General features: G+C 36.6%; 1 protein-coding gene across 1 annotated transcript in view; it reads left to right on the forward strand.

The window, feature by feature from the left end:
* The window catches only part of ANO4 (anoctamin 4), a 411,426-nt gene that overhangs the window by 195,743 nt on the left and 194,908 nt on the right, over positions 1-20,775 (forward strand). Inside the window, 1 exon segment of the mRNA XM_017887290.1 lies at positions 9,212-9,316. Within this exon segment, the coding sequence (XP_017742779.1) occupies positions 9,212-9,316 (105 nt within the window).

The raw sequence follows: 20,775 nt of genomic DNA on the forward strand, positions 1-20,775 counted from the left end.
TTTTTTTGAGACGGAGTCTCGCTCTGTCACCCAGGCTGGAGTGCAGTGGCCGGATCTCAGCTCACTGCAAGCTCCACCTCCTGGGTTTACGCCATTCTCCTGCCTCAGCCTCCCGAGTAGCTGGGACTACAGGCACCCGCCACCTCACCCGGCTAGTTTTTTGTATTTTTTAGTAGAGACGGGGTTTCACCGTGTTAGCCAGGATGGTCTCGATCTCCTGACCTCGTGATCCACCCGTCTCGGCCTCCCAAAGTGCTGAGATTACAGGCTTGAGCCACCGCGCCCGGCCTGTTGTCAATCTCTTATTGTTCCTAATTTAAAGATTAAATTTTATTATAGGTATGTATGTATAGGAAAAAAGCATATATATACACACACCCACATATATATATCTATATATCTATAGATATATAAGGTTCAGTACTATCGACAGTTTCAGATATCCACTGGGGGTCTTGGAATATATCCACTGAAGATAGGATGGGATACTTTAACCATTTAGCTCAGGATCATACAACTATAACTAGTAGAGTTGAGATTTAAAACCTAAGCCCTTCCATGGTGGATAGTCAGTTAATAGTGGGCTTTTACTGGGGTTGATTGTCTGAGTTTGAGCTGACAGGCTGATGCACAAGAGGGGCGGAGTCCTAGCTTTTTTGAAGATTGTTGTTTTGCAAGGGCAATATTCCTTCTCACATTCATCTCAAGCCCTTTATGTATGAAGACTTATCATTCAAGACAAAAGAGTTAACAACATTTAGGGAGGCTGAAAATTGCACCGTTTCTGTTCTGTAACGCTGAGTTTGTCTCTTCTCATCTGCAAGAGTCCTTGTCGTCACAACAGACCTCAGCAACTAGGAAATTGGGAGATACCACACAATTCTGCCTATGTGATTCACCAATCCGTCCTGCTGTTTGAAGCCTTACAATTCTGACTTCCAGGCCGTCTTGGGAACTTTTAGTGAAGGGATGCATTATAACTCAGGAGATCATGATCCTACCAATCCTGGAAAACATGGAAGCAATTCTGCCGAAGGAAAGCCATTACTGGCCAAAGCAGTAGAATTATTATTTCCTTTTTAGACCTCAGAAATATCTGCCTACTGTTAGCCAAATGTGGTTCTCCCATCAGGACCCAGTAAAGAACTTGGCCATTAGGAGTACTTAGCATTAATCATTTGAGGGAATAGCTTTAGCCTTATAGTGACTAATGTGAGTGAATCAATATGTTTAGTCCTGCTAATATGAGCCAAGCTTTCTTCTGTAAAAGAATGAACTTACAACATCATCAGATTTATAGTTTTACACAATACTAATAAAATGACATGTATATTTGTTACACTTATGAAGCCTCTTCTATTGTGAATCTTTTTTAGTTTATGCCACACACAAAAAAAAGGATTTTGGTAAGTCGTACAAATAATGTTAAAAAAAAAAAAAGATGGAACTTTTTTTTCAGAACCAGTAGCATTTCCTACATGTAAATCTATGGTTTCCAATTTCAGATTCTCCAGAAGAGCTGAACTCATTTCCTTACCCTCTTCTTCAAAGACTTATCTTGAACACTGGCTGATGCCAGCAAAGTCTGTAAGGACAGAATGGACCTCCCTCCCTTCTTTTTATTTTTATTTTTTTAAGAGACAAGGACTCTGTTACCCAGGCTGGAGTGCGGTGGCATGATCATAGCTCACTTCAGCCTCAAACTCCTGGGCTCAAGTGATCCTCCCGCTTCAGTCTCCCAAGTAGACGGGATTACAGGTATGCACCAATATGCCCAGCTAATTTTATTTTATTTTTTTAGAGATGGAGGTCTTGCTATATTGCTCAGGTAGGTCTTGAACTTCTGGTCTTATGCAGTCCTCCTGGCTCAGCCTCCTGCAGCTCTGGGGTTACAGGTGTGAGCCACCATACCCAGCCCTTCCTCCTTTCTTGACACTATTCTCCATCTTAACATTGTCATAGGAATGCAGAATTCACCTATGGGGAGTTCAATACAAAACTCCCTGTTTAGAAAATGGGGTCTTTGCAGCCTCTTAAGTCCAAAAATATTACATGTGAGGATTTATTTTAGATATGTAGCTCAAGTTTTGAAATATCACTGCTACTTATTCTATAAAAAAATGCTGTGTTTGAGGATTTGTATTAAATACACCTCTCAGGACAGGAACTACCAATTTTTATTTGTAGAGTATAAATAGAATGTAGACAGAAGCTCAGCTCTAGCAACAGTTATTATGAAGTTATTATAGAAAATATCATTTATCCTCTTAAGTCTACTTTACACACTCCTTATCTTTTCTGTGACATGGGGAGGGTAAGAACTGATTTGTCAGACTTTCCTTTATTTTGGTTTCATTATGAAGTAACTATTCCAAGTCCCAAATTACAAGATTTTTAAAGTGGAATTGTTTTTATTTAGCCTAGTCCCCAAACCTGGAATAGTCCCTCATTTTGCAGAGAATGAATATCATATAAAATTTGTAGTGAAGCACCTTGATCTAACATGATGGGTCAAATTATTTGTGTATAATGTCTACAATTTATACTAAAGCCTCCAAAAAATTTTAGTTTCCCATATTTTCAATGAGAAAGATAAGCCTTATTGAGTTTATTATTTAATGAGTGAAGGTCACATAAAAGTAGCATTCAAATCCAGGTTAGTTTAGTGCCAGTATCTCCTTTTTTGATCACTTGTGTTAATTTACACATATGAGATATGTCTGTAATTGATTGAACAAGAAAAGGAATTTTAAGTGATTTATTTAAAGTAACTAAACTAAGGCAATCTAATGAAATTACTAAGAATAGTGATTTGGTGAGTGAGTGGAGGGCAAGTGGAGAGTGGCAGTAATGTAAGTTATATTGTCGTGTGTCACAGCAGAAAAACCATATATAGTATATAAAATTGGAAAATCATGCAACAATGGGACACACACATAAAAGGATCCAACAGAGACTCTTAAAAGTCCTGTTTCCACTGAGGAAAAGAATAGGGATTGCAAAAAGGGTAGCTATTGATTTTTATTATAAGCCCTTTGGTACTTTGAGATTTTGTTTATTATTAGATAAAATTTAACAAGATTTTACTGTAAAGGCAAAAAGTTATGATCTATAATATGTCTTTCACAGTAATCTACTGATAACCTATTGAGATTCTTTAAATTGTAGACTAAAAAAATTGGATCATCTTTTTAGTTTATATTCATTATTGTTATTCATAATGTGAAATTGCAGTGAAAGAGCATTAACTGAACAACTAATATGTTCAAGGCCTTGTTCTATGTTTTATAGGAGATAAAATGAGGATGCAGTTTGATCCCAGGCTTCAATGTGTTACTGTGTAGTTGGGGGTGCTAGCAATGAGGAAGAAATCTAGATATGGAAAAACTAGGAACTTACATTTTCTTTGTCTGCTTCTACTATGCTAGGTACTTTACCTCATTTTTCATAGAAAACATATACGGTAGAAAAGACAAAATATAAAGAGCTATGTGAGTTCAAAATATAAAGAGCTATGTGACATATTTGCTAATCAAGAAACTTATGTTTGGAACTCATTTTTGTTGTTGTTGTTTCTCTTGTATAAAAGTGCTTTGGTGCTCTGGAGGTTGAGGGTGCAGTGAGTTGCAATTGAATCATTGAACTCCAGTCTGGGTGACAGAGTGTGACTGTCTAAAAATAAATAAATAAATAAATAAAATAATGCCTAACTGTAAGCTAGGTACAGAATGAATTTTTAAAATATTGCTTGTCCAGCTAACAACTTTTTATTAAATGTAAGTGCTGTTACCAAGGTTACAGAATCACAATTAAGTATTGAGTATAATCACTTCTATCTGTAACATGTGGGGAAACTTAGAGATAAAATGGAGATCACATGGATTTTGTAGCTATTCTTGGGTTTTTTTTAATTGTTCAGTATGTTTCCACATCTTTAGGGATCTTCTTAACTTCCCTCTTTATTTGTTTAGTTTCCTTAGGATTGTACTTAATTGCATGTTAATTCCTGATGCCCAGTGGGGCTGTATTTTAAAGAATCTTCAGTTTGAATCTATAGTATCTTTACCATCTTGCCTAGTTTCTCAAATCTTTGTGTTCTGACCCGAAGTCCAAGATATCTGTGGCTATGGCAAAGAACTCAGATTCTTAGTTTTTTAGCAATCATAACAAAAGGCTATATGAGTAACAATAAATAAATAAAATCAGAAGTACAAAGTAGACATAGTACATTTTTCTACACTGAAGTCATTTAGTCTCTTTCACTTGGGTATTCTAAGTTAAAGGTGGAGATTGTCATCTTTGAAGATGCATTGATACACTGATCACTCTCCATTTAGGAAAGCTTACAAAAGTCCTTGTTTTGCAGCTCCCTCTCCTTTGTGGTGTTAGACTTAATGAACAGCTTATTGTCAGAAGTTCCAGACCATTACATTATACTCTATGAAAGACTATTCTGTATTTCTTCTAGAGCAGAGACAGAAAATACCTTATATTTGGGGATTCTATGTGTGATCATAATATTTAGCATGAAGAGAATGTTGCATTTTGAAGCTATTTGGTGTTACACATTTTAAAAATTACATGGCCAGTGCGCGGTGGGCTCCACACCTATAATCCCAGCCACTTGGGGAGGCCGAGGCGCATGCAGATCACGAGGGTTTGGGAGATCGCAGACCATCCTGGCTAACACGGGCTGCAAACCCGCGCTCTACTAAAATACAAAAGACAAGTTAGCCGGGGCGTGTGTTGGCGGGTGGCCTGTAGTCCAGCTACTCAGGGAGGCTGCAGGCAAGAAATGGCGCTGAACCCGGGAGCGCGCGAGGCTTGCAGTGGAGCGAGATCACGCCACTCCTACTCCAGGCCGGGTGACAGAGCCAAAGACTCCATCTCCAAAAAAAAAAAAAAAAACAAAAACAAAAAAAAAAAATTAATTACAAAAATAAAAAATTACATGAATTTAGAAAATCTGTTATATTAAATTGAATATTTGCCATCTACAGTTTAATATCTGCAATCTTTGTTTTCAGTCTTAAATCCTGAACTCTAAATAATTATTAACCTCTGCTATCCCACTCTTGAATTTTTACAAGTCTTTAAAGTTATAAAATGTTTTATACTAAGGGCAGGTGCAATGGTTCACGCCTGTAATCCCAGTAGGCTGAGGCAGGCAGATCACTTGTGGTCAAGAGTTTAAAATCAGCCCGGGAAACATGGAAAAACCCTGTCTATACAAAATACCAAAATTAGTCAGGCATGGTGGTGTGCACCTGTAGCCCTTGGCTGCTTGGAGCTGAGGTGGGAAAATTGCTCGAGCCTAGGAGGTTGAGGTTGCAGTAAGCTGTGTTCACAACACTGCACTCCAGCCTAGGTGACAAAGTGAGACTTTGTCTCAAAAAAAATTTGTATTCTCATTGTGAAAACCATAAAAAAGCTAAAGTATACAACAAAATCTACCCATAATTTCACAGCTGAGAGATAACTTCTGTAGCTATTTTGAGTATTTTCTTCCTGTTATATTTTTCTAGTCATATAAATGGGTATGTTTTTTAGTATGCAGTCATGCACTGCATGATGACTTTTTCATCAGTAATGGACCACATAAACCATGGTGGTCCCATTAAGATTATACTGGAGCTGAAAAATTACTATCGCCTAGTGATGGCGCAGCTGTGCAATATGTTACTCACATGTTTGTGGTGATTCTGGTGTAAACAAACCTACTGTGCTGCCAGTTGTATAAAAATATAGCACATACAATTATTTACAGTATATAATACTTGACAGTAATAATAAACTACTATGTTACTGGCTTATATACTGTACTTTTTATTGTTATTTTAAAGTATACTCCTTTTACTGATTAAAAAAAAAAAAGTTAACTGTAAGATAGCCTCAGGCAGGTCCTTTAGGAGGTATTCCAGAAGAAAGCATGTATATCACAGGAGGTGAGAGCTCCATTCATGTTATTGCCCGAAGACCTTCCACTGGAACAAGTGATATTGATAATCCTGACCTTGTGTAGGCCTGGGCTAATGTGTGTGTTTATGTCTTCATTTCTCACAAAAGAGTTTTAAAAGTTTTTTAGTTTAAAACGTAGTAAAACATTTACAGAATAAGGATATAAAGAAAAAAAATTTTTTGGGGAGCTATAAAATGCATTTGTGTTTTAGGCTTAGTGTTATCACAAAAGAGTCAAAAGTTAAAAAAAATCTAAAAGGTTACAAAGTAAAAACTTACCGTAAGATTAATTTATTATTGAAGAAAGAAACATTTTAAAATTAATTTAATGTAGCGTAAGTGTACAGTGTTTATAAAGTCTAGTAATGTGCAATAGTATTTTAGGCCTTCACATTCACTCACCACTCAATGACTCATTCAGAGGAACTTCCATTCCTGCAAGCTCCATTCATGGTAAGTGCCCTATACAGAGAGACCATTTTTTATCTTTCATACTCTATTTTTACTGTACCCTTTCTATGTTTAGATATTCAAATACCATTGTATTACAGTTACAGTAGGTAACTGTATTAGGTAACTGTGTTCAGTACAGTAACATGCTGTACAGGTTTGTAGCTTAGGAGCAATAGGCTACACCATGTAATCTAAGTATGTGGTAGGCTATACCAACTAGGTTTGTGTAAGTACACTCTACAATGTTTGCACAATGATGAAATCTCCTACCGATACATTTCTCAGAAAGTATCCTATCGTTAAGTGAGACATGACTGTACTTGGGACATGTCTCTGCCTATGTATGTATGTATGTATGTATGTATGTATGTATCTATCTATCTATCTATCTATCTATGTACCTACCTACCTACCTACCTACCTATCTATGTATCTATCTAATCTATATTTTTCTATTGGTTTTCCTCACTTTTTCGTTATAAACAAGCATTTTCCCACATCATTAAATATTCTTTGAAGACAGAATTTAATGACCTATATGCCTCCTTTATGGTGCTTCTTTTGTGTCTTATACTTCTATACTGTCCTCTCACGTTTAAAAAGATTATCAGAGGTTTTTGGAGTCTTTGTTATTAAAAATTCTAGTTATCTAGTAGTCATAGTTACTTCTACCTGAGTTTATGAGCCCCTATGACAAATAACAAAAAATAAATTGGGTTTCTATTTAGGAAGTCACTTTTTTTTTTTAGCTTATGTAATGGGTTTTGTCTTGATCTGAAGTATTAGAACACAGGATCATTTTATTGGATTATGTTGGATTTATTTGACAAATCCAGTTCTCTTATCTCCAAACAGCCTGTGTTTGTGACTGCTTGGATATGGGTGATTTTAAAGACTAGTGAAGAGCATGGATTGTGATTACATCTTTACACTTTAGTAGCTGTGTGACTTTGGGCAAGTTACTCCATTGCATCTCACCTTCTTTTCAAGATTAAAGACTAAATGATATCATAAAGTACATAGCCCAGAGCCAGGGTGATATTGAATATTCTTGTTATTTTTCTTGTCATTGTTGTAATTATGAGGTCTTTGGCCATCAAATAGAACAAAGCTGACTAGCCTTAGTCGAGACTGAAAAGCATCAGAACTTTTCTTTACCCATTTGAAGTGACTGGTCATGGAAGAAAAAGGCAAATAACCCATTTTAATTCTGGACCAGCAGGAAGGCATGTTTGTCTGTCCTAAGCAACTCTCTCATAGGTAGCTTCAGACTTTGCAATGAGGCAGCTGCATTAGTGCATCTGAAAAGTTCACTGCTGTGACTGGAATATTAAACAGCAGTTCCTGACAGTCACCAAAATGCATACTGGGGTCTCAAGGAACGGACTTATGACTTCATTTTCATCATTCATGTTGTTCAATACGTAGTCTGTCTCTATATAAATGCAGTGTTGCTTATTATTATGGATGACAATAGTAATACCTGTGGCTGCTATTTATTGAGTGCTGACTACGTGACAACTAAGGTTTTTGTGCATTATCTCATTTAATACTCGTGGCTGCTCTGCGAGGCTGTTATCGTCATCCGTGTTTCATAAAGGAGGAAACTAAAATTTAGAGAGATTTAGCATTACCTAATAAGAATTTCAACGTTGGTCTCTCTGACTCCAGAATCTGAGCTTATAGCTTTGCTCTTAGCTCTACTGTTTTGGTTTTGTAATTACTGCATAGCCTCATTCATTCATTCAGCCTGAGAATCTACTTTGTTGAGAATATACTTTGTGCTAGGTCCTGTTCTAAGTGCTTGGGTTATAGCATGCAGACACAGTCCCTGCCCTCCCAAGGCTTATTTTCTGTTAAATATAATAGAATATTAAGTTACCTTTAGGTGTTTTACTCCTAGAATAAGCATTCGTGTGAGGCTGTGAGTTATCTTATTCTTGAGCTTTAGGAATGTAACTGAAACTTTGTATAAAGTTTCAGGAGTATACCTCCTAGGCTTAAGAGAGGATTATTTCTACAAAAAAACTGGAAGCTAGGGCATGTTCTGTTTTAGGCATCAGGCTGTTTATTTTAGCACTGGCTTTTTAGCCCTGGCCGACTCCTCAAATTGGAGACATTCTTACTGATTACTTTAAGAAGCTTTCAGAAGGTTTAGAAGGTTTATTGTTCATGATAAAGCTACCTTTTGGTACCTTGGTTTCTTTGACTTCCTTAAATGTTCTATAGGTGTATGGGGCAGCATAAAAACTTCCTTTCTTTAGGACATGCCAAAAATATATCAGACAAACCTAGAACAAGAGGCTTAATTGCTTCATAGAATACATTTTCAAATTCGGATACAGTTGAAAAATAAATGATGAATCAGGGAGGTTTAATTTCCATCCTTAAGAATGAATTATTATAAGAAGATGATATCTTAAAGTGTTTGTGTTAATGTCACATTTAATCCATGTGGAAGCTGAAAATAATTTTAAATACCCTTAGGTAGAGGCTATGTTATATTTTTTTTACCTAGGGAATTATCAGTAAATACTATGAAGTATGTATCCTTGTAAAAAACTAGTTGCCTTGTTTTTGCATTGGAAATACAAGTGAACCTTTTTGGTCCCATACAATGCAAATGGCTTGTGTTTTTTCCTTTTTTTTTTTTTTTTTTTAAGTCCTTTGTCTAAGAAGGAGGATCACTGGCAAACCAGCTAGCTGTTCACTTTGGATTTTGACATAGCTTCTCCTTGAGACCCTAATGACAGACTCTGATAACCAGTGCAAACTCCATGAATATCTTTCATTTCTCTAGAAGGAGGTGTGGATTTGCAAGGCTACCAGCTGGATATGCAAATACTACCTGACGGGCCAAAGAGTGATGTGGACTTTTCAGAGATTCTTAATGCAATACAAGAAAGTAAGTTTCACTCAAATTTTAAATTCTCCGTGAGAGAAGAAACTATTATAATACTTGGGAGGGGTAATAAACTAGAAACCTTAGATGCCAAGCTTTAAAAAATATTAACAAAATGATGTCTTGAAAGAGATACTGTGCAAAATGATTTTAAGACTAGAAGAGACAGTGAAAGTGAGATTTAATTTGTGAAATTAAATCACATAATAGTGGAAATTTTGAAAAAGCTATAGCGGAATTTTCAATTCTGCATATTGTATTTCATGTTATAATAGTGAACCTTGGAGTATTGTAAATTTTTAGATTTCTTGATTAATCATAATCAAAGAAAACCTTTAAGAAACCAAAATACAATTCTTCTGCTCAAATGGAAGTCATAAGAGGGAAACGTTGATGGAGCAAAGTGAAATCAGGAACTACTTCTGCAAAATGAGTATCTGGAGTCATTGATGATGGGCTGCATGCAAGAAGTGAACCCTCATTTTCTAAGCATTTTGAATAATCAAGGTTTGCTCTTCTTTGAGTATTTTACTTTTATAGCTTTCACTCAAAATTTTATCAGAATCAGCACATTTACTCAAGTTAAATATTTAGCATTGAGGATGGGTGATGCAGTGTCACATGCTAAGTCATTACCGTTGATATTTCATTATCAGAGCCCTAATTCTAGATCATGAAGCTCCTCTTTTAAGATCAAATAATTTATCTCATGTTGGATTTGGATTTGAGGGATTTTGATGTGAAGAACATTGCATAAACAACCATTGCATTTTTTTCGTAATTCTAGTTTTGGGACATTGCATTTCTTTTCTTTTTTTATTATTATTATACTTTAAGTTCTAGTGTACATGTGCACAATGTACAGGTTTGATACATAGGTATACATGTGCCATGTTGGTTTGCTGCACCCATCAATTCATCGTTTATATTAGATATGTCTCCTAATGCTATGCCTCCACCATCCCCCGACCCCACGACAGGCTCTGGTGTGTAATGTTCCCTGCTCTGTGTCCAAATGATCTCATTGTTCAATTCTCACCCATGAGTGAGAACATGTGGTGTTTGCTTTTCCATCCTTGTGATCGTTTGCTGAGAATGATGGCTTCCTGCTTCATCCAAGTCCCTGCAAAGGACAGGAACTCATCCTTTTTTTTATGGCTGCATAATATTCTATGATGTATATGTGTCACGTTTTCTTAATCCAATGTATCATTGGTGGGCATTTGGGTTGGTTCCAAGTCTTTGCTATTGTGAATAGTGCCACAATAAACATACATGTGCATGTGTCTTTATAGTAGCATGATTTATAATCCTTTGGGTATATGCCCAGTAATTGGATGGCTGAGTCAAATGGTATTTCTAGTTCTAGATGCTTGAGGAATTGTCACACCGTTTTCCACAATGGTTGAACTAATTTACACTCCCACCAACAGTGTAAAAGCGTTCCTATTTCTTCACATCCTCTCCAGCATCTGTTGTTTCCTGACTTTTTAATGATTGCCATTCTAACTGGTATTAGATGGTATCTCATTGTGGTTTTGATTTGCATTTCTCTACTGGCCAATGATGATGGGCATTTTTTCATGTGTCTGTTGGCTGCATAAATGTCTCATTTTGAGAAGTGTCTGTTCATATCCTTTGCCCACTTTTGATGGGGTTGTTTTTTTCTTGTAAATTTGTTTGAGTTCTTTGTAGGTTATGGATATTAGCCCTTTGTCAGATGGGTAGATTGCAGAAATTTTCTCCCATTCTGTAGGTTGCCTGTTCACTCTGATGGTAGTTTCTTTTGCCGTACAGAAGCTCTTTAGTTATATCCCATTTGTCGATTTTGGCGTTTATTGCCATTGCTTGTGATGTTTTAGTCATGAAGTCCTTGCCCATGCCTCGGGACATTGCATTTTCTTGTTACTTTTCTTATGAATAATTTTATGCTTTTTAGTTATCCCCATTTATCATTATACTGTCCTCTTGACCTTATGAGATAATTATTACCTCCACCTTACAAATGGAACAACTGAGAGTGGGAGAAATTAAGTGACAAGGGAACATGATAATAATGGAGACCAGACTACAATGATGACTGTTTGTTCCTTCATTTAATTCCTTCATGAATATGCTCAGTACAGGAATTAAACACATTGAGGTGAAGGATCCTGAAGCTGAAGATGATGCTACTTTTAAAAGAAATGTTTTTAGCAAAGAATATAAGGGGACCAGCTATATATTCTGGTTGAACAATCCCTTTATATTACACTAATGAATAAAAGAGAAAAAATATCCACAGGAGAATAAAAATCAAATTATTAGACGTTGGAGAGAAAATAACTTTTCATGGAAAGTTATAAAATTATGTAATTACTTCACTTGATTTGAAAGATGATAGGTCGTACAGTGCTCAAAGAGTTTAAATTTTTTTCAATAAATGATAAAAGTCAACTTCCATGCAAGTGCTAGAGATGAACTTACATTTAAGGAGGGGGAGCTAAAATGAACTTACATCAAAATGAACTTAAGGTTAGTAAGGTACTATTTTTATAGTAATTTTTATTACCAGATCTTAGTAAAGACATGTTTGTATCTGATGTTAAGTGTTCTGTAGTTTAGAAGGGTGACCTCTCTATGAACAGGTACAGGAGTATAAATTTATGAGTACCTAACAGAGAAAAAAGGAAATATAACTTGACTTTAAAATGCAAATCCAGCCCTTTATAAGTTTATGCATTTTCTACTGCTTTGGAACTAATTTATTTTCTTATTGCAAACAAGTTTTGTGCTAATTAGACTTGAGAAGCTGCCCACACAGGCTGGGTCATTTCTGGAAGGAAAGATTTGGGGCCATTCAGTCTCTATCTAGGTTCCAAATATGATCAAAATTTTAGCCAGTTCATGGAAATCTCCAAGCATAAAATAGGTAGCTTGGTACTTTATGGGACTGTACCTTAGATTATCATTTCTGGAAAGCTCTGAGAGACCATCATTAAGTATGTAAAGAATATAGAATTCTGCAACTGGCCCCAGTGTGTGATGTTCCCCTCCCTGTGTCCATGTGTTCTCATTGTTCAGCTCCCACTTATGAGTGAGAACATGCAATGTTTGGTTTTCTGTTCTTGTGTTAGTTTGCTGAAAATGATGGTTTCCAGCATCATCCATGTATTGTCAAAGGGTGGGGGCCTGGGGGAGGGATAGCATTAGGAGAAATACCTAATGTAGATGATGGGTTGATGGGTGCAGCAAACCACCATGGCACATGTATACCTATGTAACAAACCTGCATGTTCTGCACATGTACCACAGAGCTTAAAGTATAATAATACAAAAAAAAGAATATGGAATTCTGAATATCTGTCTAATTCCTCTCCTTTTTGTTAAGATTAACAAGATGATGGAAAATTTTCACTTTTTTCTTCAAATATTGTGACTATATATATGTGTACACACTATATATACATACATATATACACATATATACATACATATATACACACACACATATATATGAGACCTTCAATATCAAGCTAGAAGTGCGTGTGTGCATGCTTACATGTGTGTATTTGTGTGTGTTGCAAACATTTCTTGAGTGTCTGGGATAGGCCAGCCATGATGGTGTTTTCCCAAAGTATGTCTTTTCAATCTTAACCCTAAGTAATAATGGATAAGATTTTCTTCATTTTAAAGGTGAAAAACCTGAATATAGCTCCCCAAGGATATATGGTTTCTATGGGATACAGTCAATTTTTGATTGTATGTTAGTCCTTGTTCTGCTAAATACTAAATAAATAAAATGATTACGAAAATGAACTACTTTGTGTTTTAAAATTGTATTATATTTTCACATCTTGATGCAAGAATATCACCACCATGCTTCTACATTGTAAAATACATTGACAGTATTTTATTTTTTAGTGTGCATACCCTAAGTATAGCCTCATCTATTCTAAAGATGTCTCAGAGTGGCTGGCCATTCTCAAGTGGTTTTTCAGATCCTCCGTATTAGATGTACAGCTTATAAAAAAGAAACGAGTTATTTTAATCATCCATCCATCTCGCCTGTCATGTGTCAGATACTGTGCCAGGCATAATACCTTAAGGCAGTGGTGAATGTTTGGCACAAAGTCTAATTCAGGAAAAATAAAAACATTTTCAGATCACATCTTGTTTTGGTGTTCAATACGAAAACAACTTGATTGCTTTTTAGGAAAAGGCGTTTACATGTGAAAGTATAACAAGAGTGCGTGCGTGTGTGTGTGTGTGTGTGTGTGTATGTGTGTTTGTTTCTTTTCCTTGATGTTATTTGTCCCTTCCTCTCTATTCTCACCCTCTCACCCTTCACTCTCCATTCCAAGATGGTAGCCAGGTCCCTTGAACTCCTTTGTTTCAGCAGAGTTTTGTGTTACTTAAAATTCCTGCCTTTTGTTTTCTGAAAGCCTGAGCTTCCAAGACTGATGCTCCGTTGGAAGAAGAAATTGCAAGAGAGATGCCCTGTAGAGGGAGTCAGGCTTCTAGTAGGGTGAATGGAAAGGGAGAGAATGGCTATGTTGCTTGCCTGGGAGACTGCATGGGAGCCACCTGAACTGTCAGTCACACGGAGAGTTCCTGGCCTGAGAAAGGAACTTAGGAGTCTCTGGGAAGGGGGCAGTCTCATCCTCCTGTTTCTTTGTTTTATCTCCAGTGCCTTGAACAGAGCATGGAGTGTGGTAGGTGCTTACTAATATTTGTTAGTGACTGAGTGAATGTGCGGAGTCACTGGAGACTTGAAAAGTGGGCAGCTCAGTGGTAACCAGTGTATCTTGGACACCTGACTGGTCTCTCTAAATGTTCTGCTCTCTACAAAACTCCTAGGACCTTAGCACAGTTCTGGATACATGAGGCAGGAAAGTGGGAGTGTCAGCAATAACTGAAATTAAATTGTCCATGAAGCCAGTGGAATGGGAACTTGGAGATAGATTTAGTTTGATGCAATGATAACAATATTACAATGCAATTCCTACTCTTGAATTCATCCAGTAAGATTCAAACCCTCCATCCATGGTTTAAGGAGTGGAGTGCCTACTCAAATCTTATGTACAGTAGCATCTATTGTAACAAAACAAACAAACAAAAAGAAAAACACTGCCTTCTTAATCACTAAAGTTTTCAAATCTGAACATTTTAAGAGGTAAGCATTTAAAAATATTTCCTTCTGAAATTTGATTGAGAATCATGTCTTAAAGCTCTGCAGTTCATGAATCAGGCGTGTGTGTGTGTGTGTGTGTGTGTGTATGAGCATTTATTATATTAGCTAGCTACTATGAAGCATATCATTCAAAGGTTACACTGAACTTTTTCATTCTTGCTTTAAATTATTTTCAATGTCCAGCCCTTTTTAGAGACCATTCATGCCCCTACCATTTGTTGCCCACCCCTCTTGTTTTGTTCCTAGTTTTTCCTTTCTTGATTCCCAGCATATTGGGGTATAGACTGTAGGGACACTCTTGAGTGGGAGCCATACCCTGAAACACATGATTGTGTTGCATTCCATCAGGTTCTGATGAAGGAAAGAGGGCACAAGATAGTGTTTGCAATGAGACCTGAGGAGTTACAAGGATTGTGGGATCATTGTTATCCTGTGGACTATTTGTGCTTGCACGTGTGTCTACATAATCATATGGCTGTGCCTGCATTAGGGATGGTGTGTGCTTTCGTGGCTGAGGAGACTGAATCATTTCTCAGTGACACTGAGTGAGTCACTTTGAATCTAATTCTTTAGATTTCCAATTTTTTTAACCTGCACGGTCATGCCATTTCAGAGGAGCAGCTGGCAGGGTATGGGGTATGGGGTGAGCAGGGGCTGGCATATATTGAGCAAGTAGTCTTTTCTGGCAATTTTGTGGCTGACCTTCTACCTATGTTATTTTATTTAGTCTTAAAACTCTCTTTGCCTTAATTTCCACATCTGTAAAAGGAAAATAGTAATAGTACATCTATGTAAAGCCTTTAAGATAGTGCCTGGTACCCAGTCAGGGGTGTATAAGTGTTGGCTGCCACCTTTGTCTTTATTCCTCAATCATTCATCCTGTCTGGGAAATTGTATTTTCATATTTAGAAGATAAAGAAATTAAAGCTTTAATAAGTTAAATATCCCAATCTAATAGCTAATAAGTGGAAGGGCTGGCATTTGAACTCAGGTCTGTCTGAATCCAAAGCTCATGCTCTTTCCAAAGAAGGTGAAATTATGGTCAATAGACTTGGAGGATCTTTTATGCAGAGCATGAATGACCTCACTTTATGTTATGAAAAAGTCGCCAAGGCTAACAAATGAGCAAAGATTGAATTAGGCACACAGTTCTTCTCTAAATATCATTCCCAGGACTGTAAGAGGTGCCATCATCATTATTTACCTTGCTATAGAAGTAACCAAGGCGTCCACCTTTTCTTTACAATGAAGCAGTAGTAAGAGCAGCTCTTCTTAGCAAATATGCTAAATCAGAAACGAGTAATGATCTCAACCCCATTGCAGTGTGCTGGGGGTACATACAATACCATCATCTGTGCTGTTTTATAAACATTGCCATTATTGAGTCAGGCAATGACAATGACATCTTTTATATTTTAATTTTTAATTTTGGTGGGTACATAGTCAGTATATATATTTGTGGGGCACATGAAATATTTTGATACAGGCGTACAATGTGTAATAATCACATCAGTGTAAGTGGGGGTATTCACCACCTCAAACATCCATCCTTTCTTTGTGTTACAAACAATCCAATTATAATTTTAGTTTTAAATGTACAATAAGTTATTATTGACTCTAATTACCCTGTTGTGCTATCAAATACTAGATCTTATTCATTCTATCTAATTATATTTTTGTACCCATTAACCATCCACACCTCCCTTCCGTTCTACTACTCTTCCCAGCCTCTGGTAACCACCATTCTACTCTCTATTTCCATGAGTTCAATTGTTTTTAATTTTTTGCTCCCACAAATAAGAACATACAAAATTTGTCTTTCTGTGCCTAGCTTATTTCACTTAGCATAATGACCTCCAGTTCCATCCATATTGGTGCAAATGACAGGATCTCATATTTTTATAGCTGAATAGTACTGCGTTGTGTATATGTACCGCCATTTTCTTTATCTGTTCATCTGTTGATGGACACTTAGGTTCCTTCCAAATCTTGGCTATTGTGAATAGTGCTGCAGTAAACATGAGAGTGCTGATAGCTAGCATACTGATTTCCTTTCTTTGGGGTATATACCCAGAAGTGGAATTGCTGGATCATATGGAAGTTCTATTTTTAGTTTTTTCAGGAACCTCCAAACTGTTCTTCACAGTGGTTGTACTGATTTACATTCCCACCAACAGTGTGTGAGGGTTCCCTCTTCTCCACATCCTTGCTAGCAGTTGTTATTGCCTGCCTTTTAGATAAAAGCCATTTCAGCTGAGGTGAGCCCTGATTTCCAACTTTATTTTACAATGAAATGATATCTCATTATGAAATCTGAACATTTTACAATGAGATATCTCATTGTAGTTTTTATTTGCATTTCTCTGATGATCAGTGATGTTGAGTACCTTTTCATGTGCTTGTTTGCCATTTGTATGTCTCCTTCTAAGAAATGTCTTATTCAGACATTTTGCCCATTTTTATTTGGATTATTAGATGTTTTTCCTCTAGAGTTGTTTGAGCTCCTTATATATTCTGGTTATTAATCCCTTGTCAGATGGATAGTTTGCAAATATTTTCTCCCATTCTGTGGGTTGTCTCTTCACTTTGTTGATTGTTTCCTTTGCTATGCAGAAGCTTTTTAACTTGATGAGATCCCATTTGTCCATTTTTGCTTTGGTTGCCTGTGCTTGGGAGAAATCTTTGCCCAGTCCAATGCTCTGGAGAGTTTCTCTAATGTTTCCTTTTAGTAGTTTCTTAGTGTGAGGCCTTAGATTTAAGTCTTTAATCCATTTTGGATTTGATTTTTGTATATGGTGAGAGATAGGGGTCTAGTTTCATTTCTGCATATGGATATCCAGTTTTCCCAGCATCACTTGAAGAGACTGCCCTTTCTGCAATGTATGTTCTAGGCACCATTGTCAAAATGAATTTACTATAGATGTATGGATTTGTTTTTTGGTTCTCTGTTCTGTTCCACTGATGTGTATGTCTGTTTTTATGCCAGTTCCGTATAGAAATTAGTTTTAAATGAATATTTTTTTTTAATCTCATGACTTTTTGTTCGTTTGCAAAGGCGTATTTTAAACCTCAATAACTTTCTGTGGCAGAAGGAAGGTTCCTGCTATCATGTCTATAATAACTAGAACCCCAGGTTTTCTTTAGGGAGATGTCAACACACCATTTAATTGTTGCCAGAACACACTAGCAGAAGTTTCTAAACTTTTGTAAAAGCAGTAAAATATATTTCTTCCCCAATATTTGATTAACAGATAACTTCAATATACAAAACAGAAACTGAGTTGTTTGGTATAGATAGGGGTAGAAGGTGAGCCTTGCCCACTCAGTTGTCTCTCTGTCTTCTGCATGGCCCCTGAAACTCCTCAAAAGGGCAGTAGGGTTCCAGAGAACAGAGATTGAAAACTGCTGGCCTATTAGAAGGGAGTAAAACCAGTGAAGGAAGCATTATGTCCTTTCTAATTGCTTTATTTATTTATTTTGAGTTTTAAACTTAAACCCCTTTTTTCTCATTGCTAAACCAGGCAGCCTTTGCCTTAGGGATGCTGTCAAGATGCCTTTGAAGAGTAATGAGCATCTAGAGAGTCTTGGTCTTGCTCGTGTCATATACATGCTAAATAGTGTCTAATTCTTAAAATCCCAGCCTAAGGTATTCAAAGCTGTATTGTGTCTTTGTATTTCCCTGAATTTTTAAAACAATAATGGATCTATTTGTTAAATTTTAGAAAGTTGTCTTGTCATAGCTGTCAGGCTACAGATGTAAAGTCTAGCTTTATTCAGATAAATGTTGAAACGGCAACAAGATGATTGCTTGGTGGTTAAATGACTTCCCATTCTTGAAAGCCAAACATGATTTAAGAACAGTAGAATGCTTCCCACAAAAATAAAAGCCAGCAAGAAATGGCATGGATTCGGGGTCTGAAGTGGATGAAAATTCATCTTTGTCACTTATTAGCTGCATGGCTACACTTAGCATTTCTGAACTTGGCTTCTTTATCATAATACTTGTCTCATAGGTTGTTTTGAGAATGAAATGAGAAAATAGACCTGAAAATCATTAACACACAGCAGGCTGTCAATAAACTGTAATCCCTATCTTTGTCTCCCTTCCCACTTCCTTCATATTTAATCGCTGTGATTCTAAGAAAGAAGTAGACATTTTCAAGCCATCTTACTAAGGTAATCAGAATAAGAAAAAACTAAAAATTGGTATAATCCTACAATTAGCTTTTATTTATCTTAAAATGCATATTGAGTGTCTCCTACTTGGTAGCCCTTATGCCAAATTGGAGCTACCTTAGCTCTTCACCTTAAAGGGACCTTAGTCTAAAGACATGGAGATGGACTTGTTATAAAACAATCTGATAAGTGTAAAAATTGAGATATAAACAATTTTTTGCCTTCTAAAATATTCCTGGAGGTGTTCATTTTTTTTAAGTGATACTTTGAGGTCAGTATATAATCCCTTGAGAATTCTGAGTATCACATGCAATAACTTGGAACTTAGGACAAAAATAGTATAATGAACTGGTGCTCTGGAGAATAAATATAGATACTTGGATTATGCTGCAAAGCCCTCTTGGTGTTGTCTTCAGTGACCTGTAATTTCACCCTCTTTTTTCTCTATATGAAATTTTGAGATTAAAGTACTTCTATACTGTAATATCAAGGTGGGGTTATTTTGCTACATTTTGAAAATAGGAGAGAAGTAAAGAAAAGAGCAATGAATCAGAGTCTTTGATTTTTTTTGGTCGTATTTCTTACTGTCTTCTAGGCTATTTCTAAAATACACTTTTTTTTTTTTTCCATTGCCTTTATAGCATTGATTCCCAAACTTTGTTCTCTTGCCTGGAAGTGTGAGGGCTTCCCACTCATATCATGTCCAGCACTTAACTCTAAAACTTGGTTCAATGAACAAATGACAGAAAATAATTCATTAATTAATTTGTTCATTTATTTGAGTCCTTGCAATATATTTGTGATCTCTTATCCATAGGGAATTAACAATAGCTAACATCTCAAATGATTTTCACTAGAGGAATAATTGAAATAATTGCAAATGTTTGATTTGATTAGTAGATTCAGTATTGCCAAAGTAAATTCACCTTTTCATCATGTAAAGATCACCACCATCTGCCTGCCTGCTGGTCCTCCCCTGACTTTTCTGCTCTGCCTCTATCCTGGAATGATATAAACAGAGCCAGCCCTCATAAATCTCTGAGTCTGATGCTTTACTCAGACTCTTTAGCTGATTTTTGGTCTCCCAGGCAATTTAAGGTCCTTGATCCTCGTTTTTCACTTATAATATGTGAGTCCTTGTTATTTTGTTCCCAAGTCATTTTTTAGGCTTAGCTTCTAATCTTTGCAATAGGAATCATTTGAGTATCTCCCTTGCCTTCCCAAATGCATGGTATACACCTGCCCCGACCAATCTGTGCTGCCTAATTCTGTTCACACAACCCTTCCTGGGTCTGAATGAATTGCAGATCTGTTACTTGAGCTGCATAATAGTTTTGAATTTTCTCTCCTTCTTGTCATTCTTTTTTTTCCATTTTTAAAAAAATTATACTTTAAGTTCTAGGGCACATGTACACAACGTGCAGGTTTGATACATAGGTATACATGTGCCATGTTGGTTTGCTGTACCCATCAACTCATCATTTACATTAGGTATTTCTCCTAATGCTGTCCCTCCCCCAGACCCCCACCCCTCAGCAGGCCCCGGTGTGTGATGTTCCCCGCCCTGTGTCCAAGTGATCTCGTTGTTCAATTCCCACCTATGAGTGAGAACATGTGGTGTCTGTTTTTCTGTCCTTGTGATCATTTGCTGAGAATGATGGTTTCCAGCTTCATCCATGTCCCTGCAAAGGACATGAACTCATCCTTTTTTTATGGCTGCATAGTATTCTATGGTGTATATGTGCCATGTTTTCTTAATCCAGTGTATCATTGGTGGGCATTTGGGTTGGTTCCAAGTCTTTGCTATTGTGAATAGTGCCACAATAAACATATGTGTGCATGTGTTTTTATAGTAGCATGATTTATAATCCTTTGGGTATATACCCAGTAATGGGATTGCTGGGTCAAATGGTATTTCTAGTTCTAGATCCTTGAGGAATCGCCACACTGTCTTCTGTAATGGTTGAACTAGTTTACACTCCTACCAACAATGTAAAAGCATTCTTATTTCTCCACATCCTCTCCAGCATCTGTTGTTTCCTGACTTTTTAATGATTGCCATTCTAACTGGTGTGAGATGATATCTCATTGTGGTTTTGATTTGCATTTCTCT

The sequence above is a fragment of the Rhinopithecus bieti genome, unplaced genomic scaffold (genome assembly GCF_001698545.2).
Source record: "Rhinopithecus bieti isolate Rb0 unplaced genomic scaffold, ASM169854v2 scaffold_15133, whole genome shotgun sequence".
In the NCBI taxonomy this organism is placed as follows: domain Eukaryota; kingdom Metazoa; phylum Chordata; class Mammalia; order Primates; family Cercopithecidae; genus Rhinopithecus; species Rhinopithecus bieti.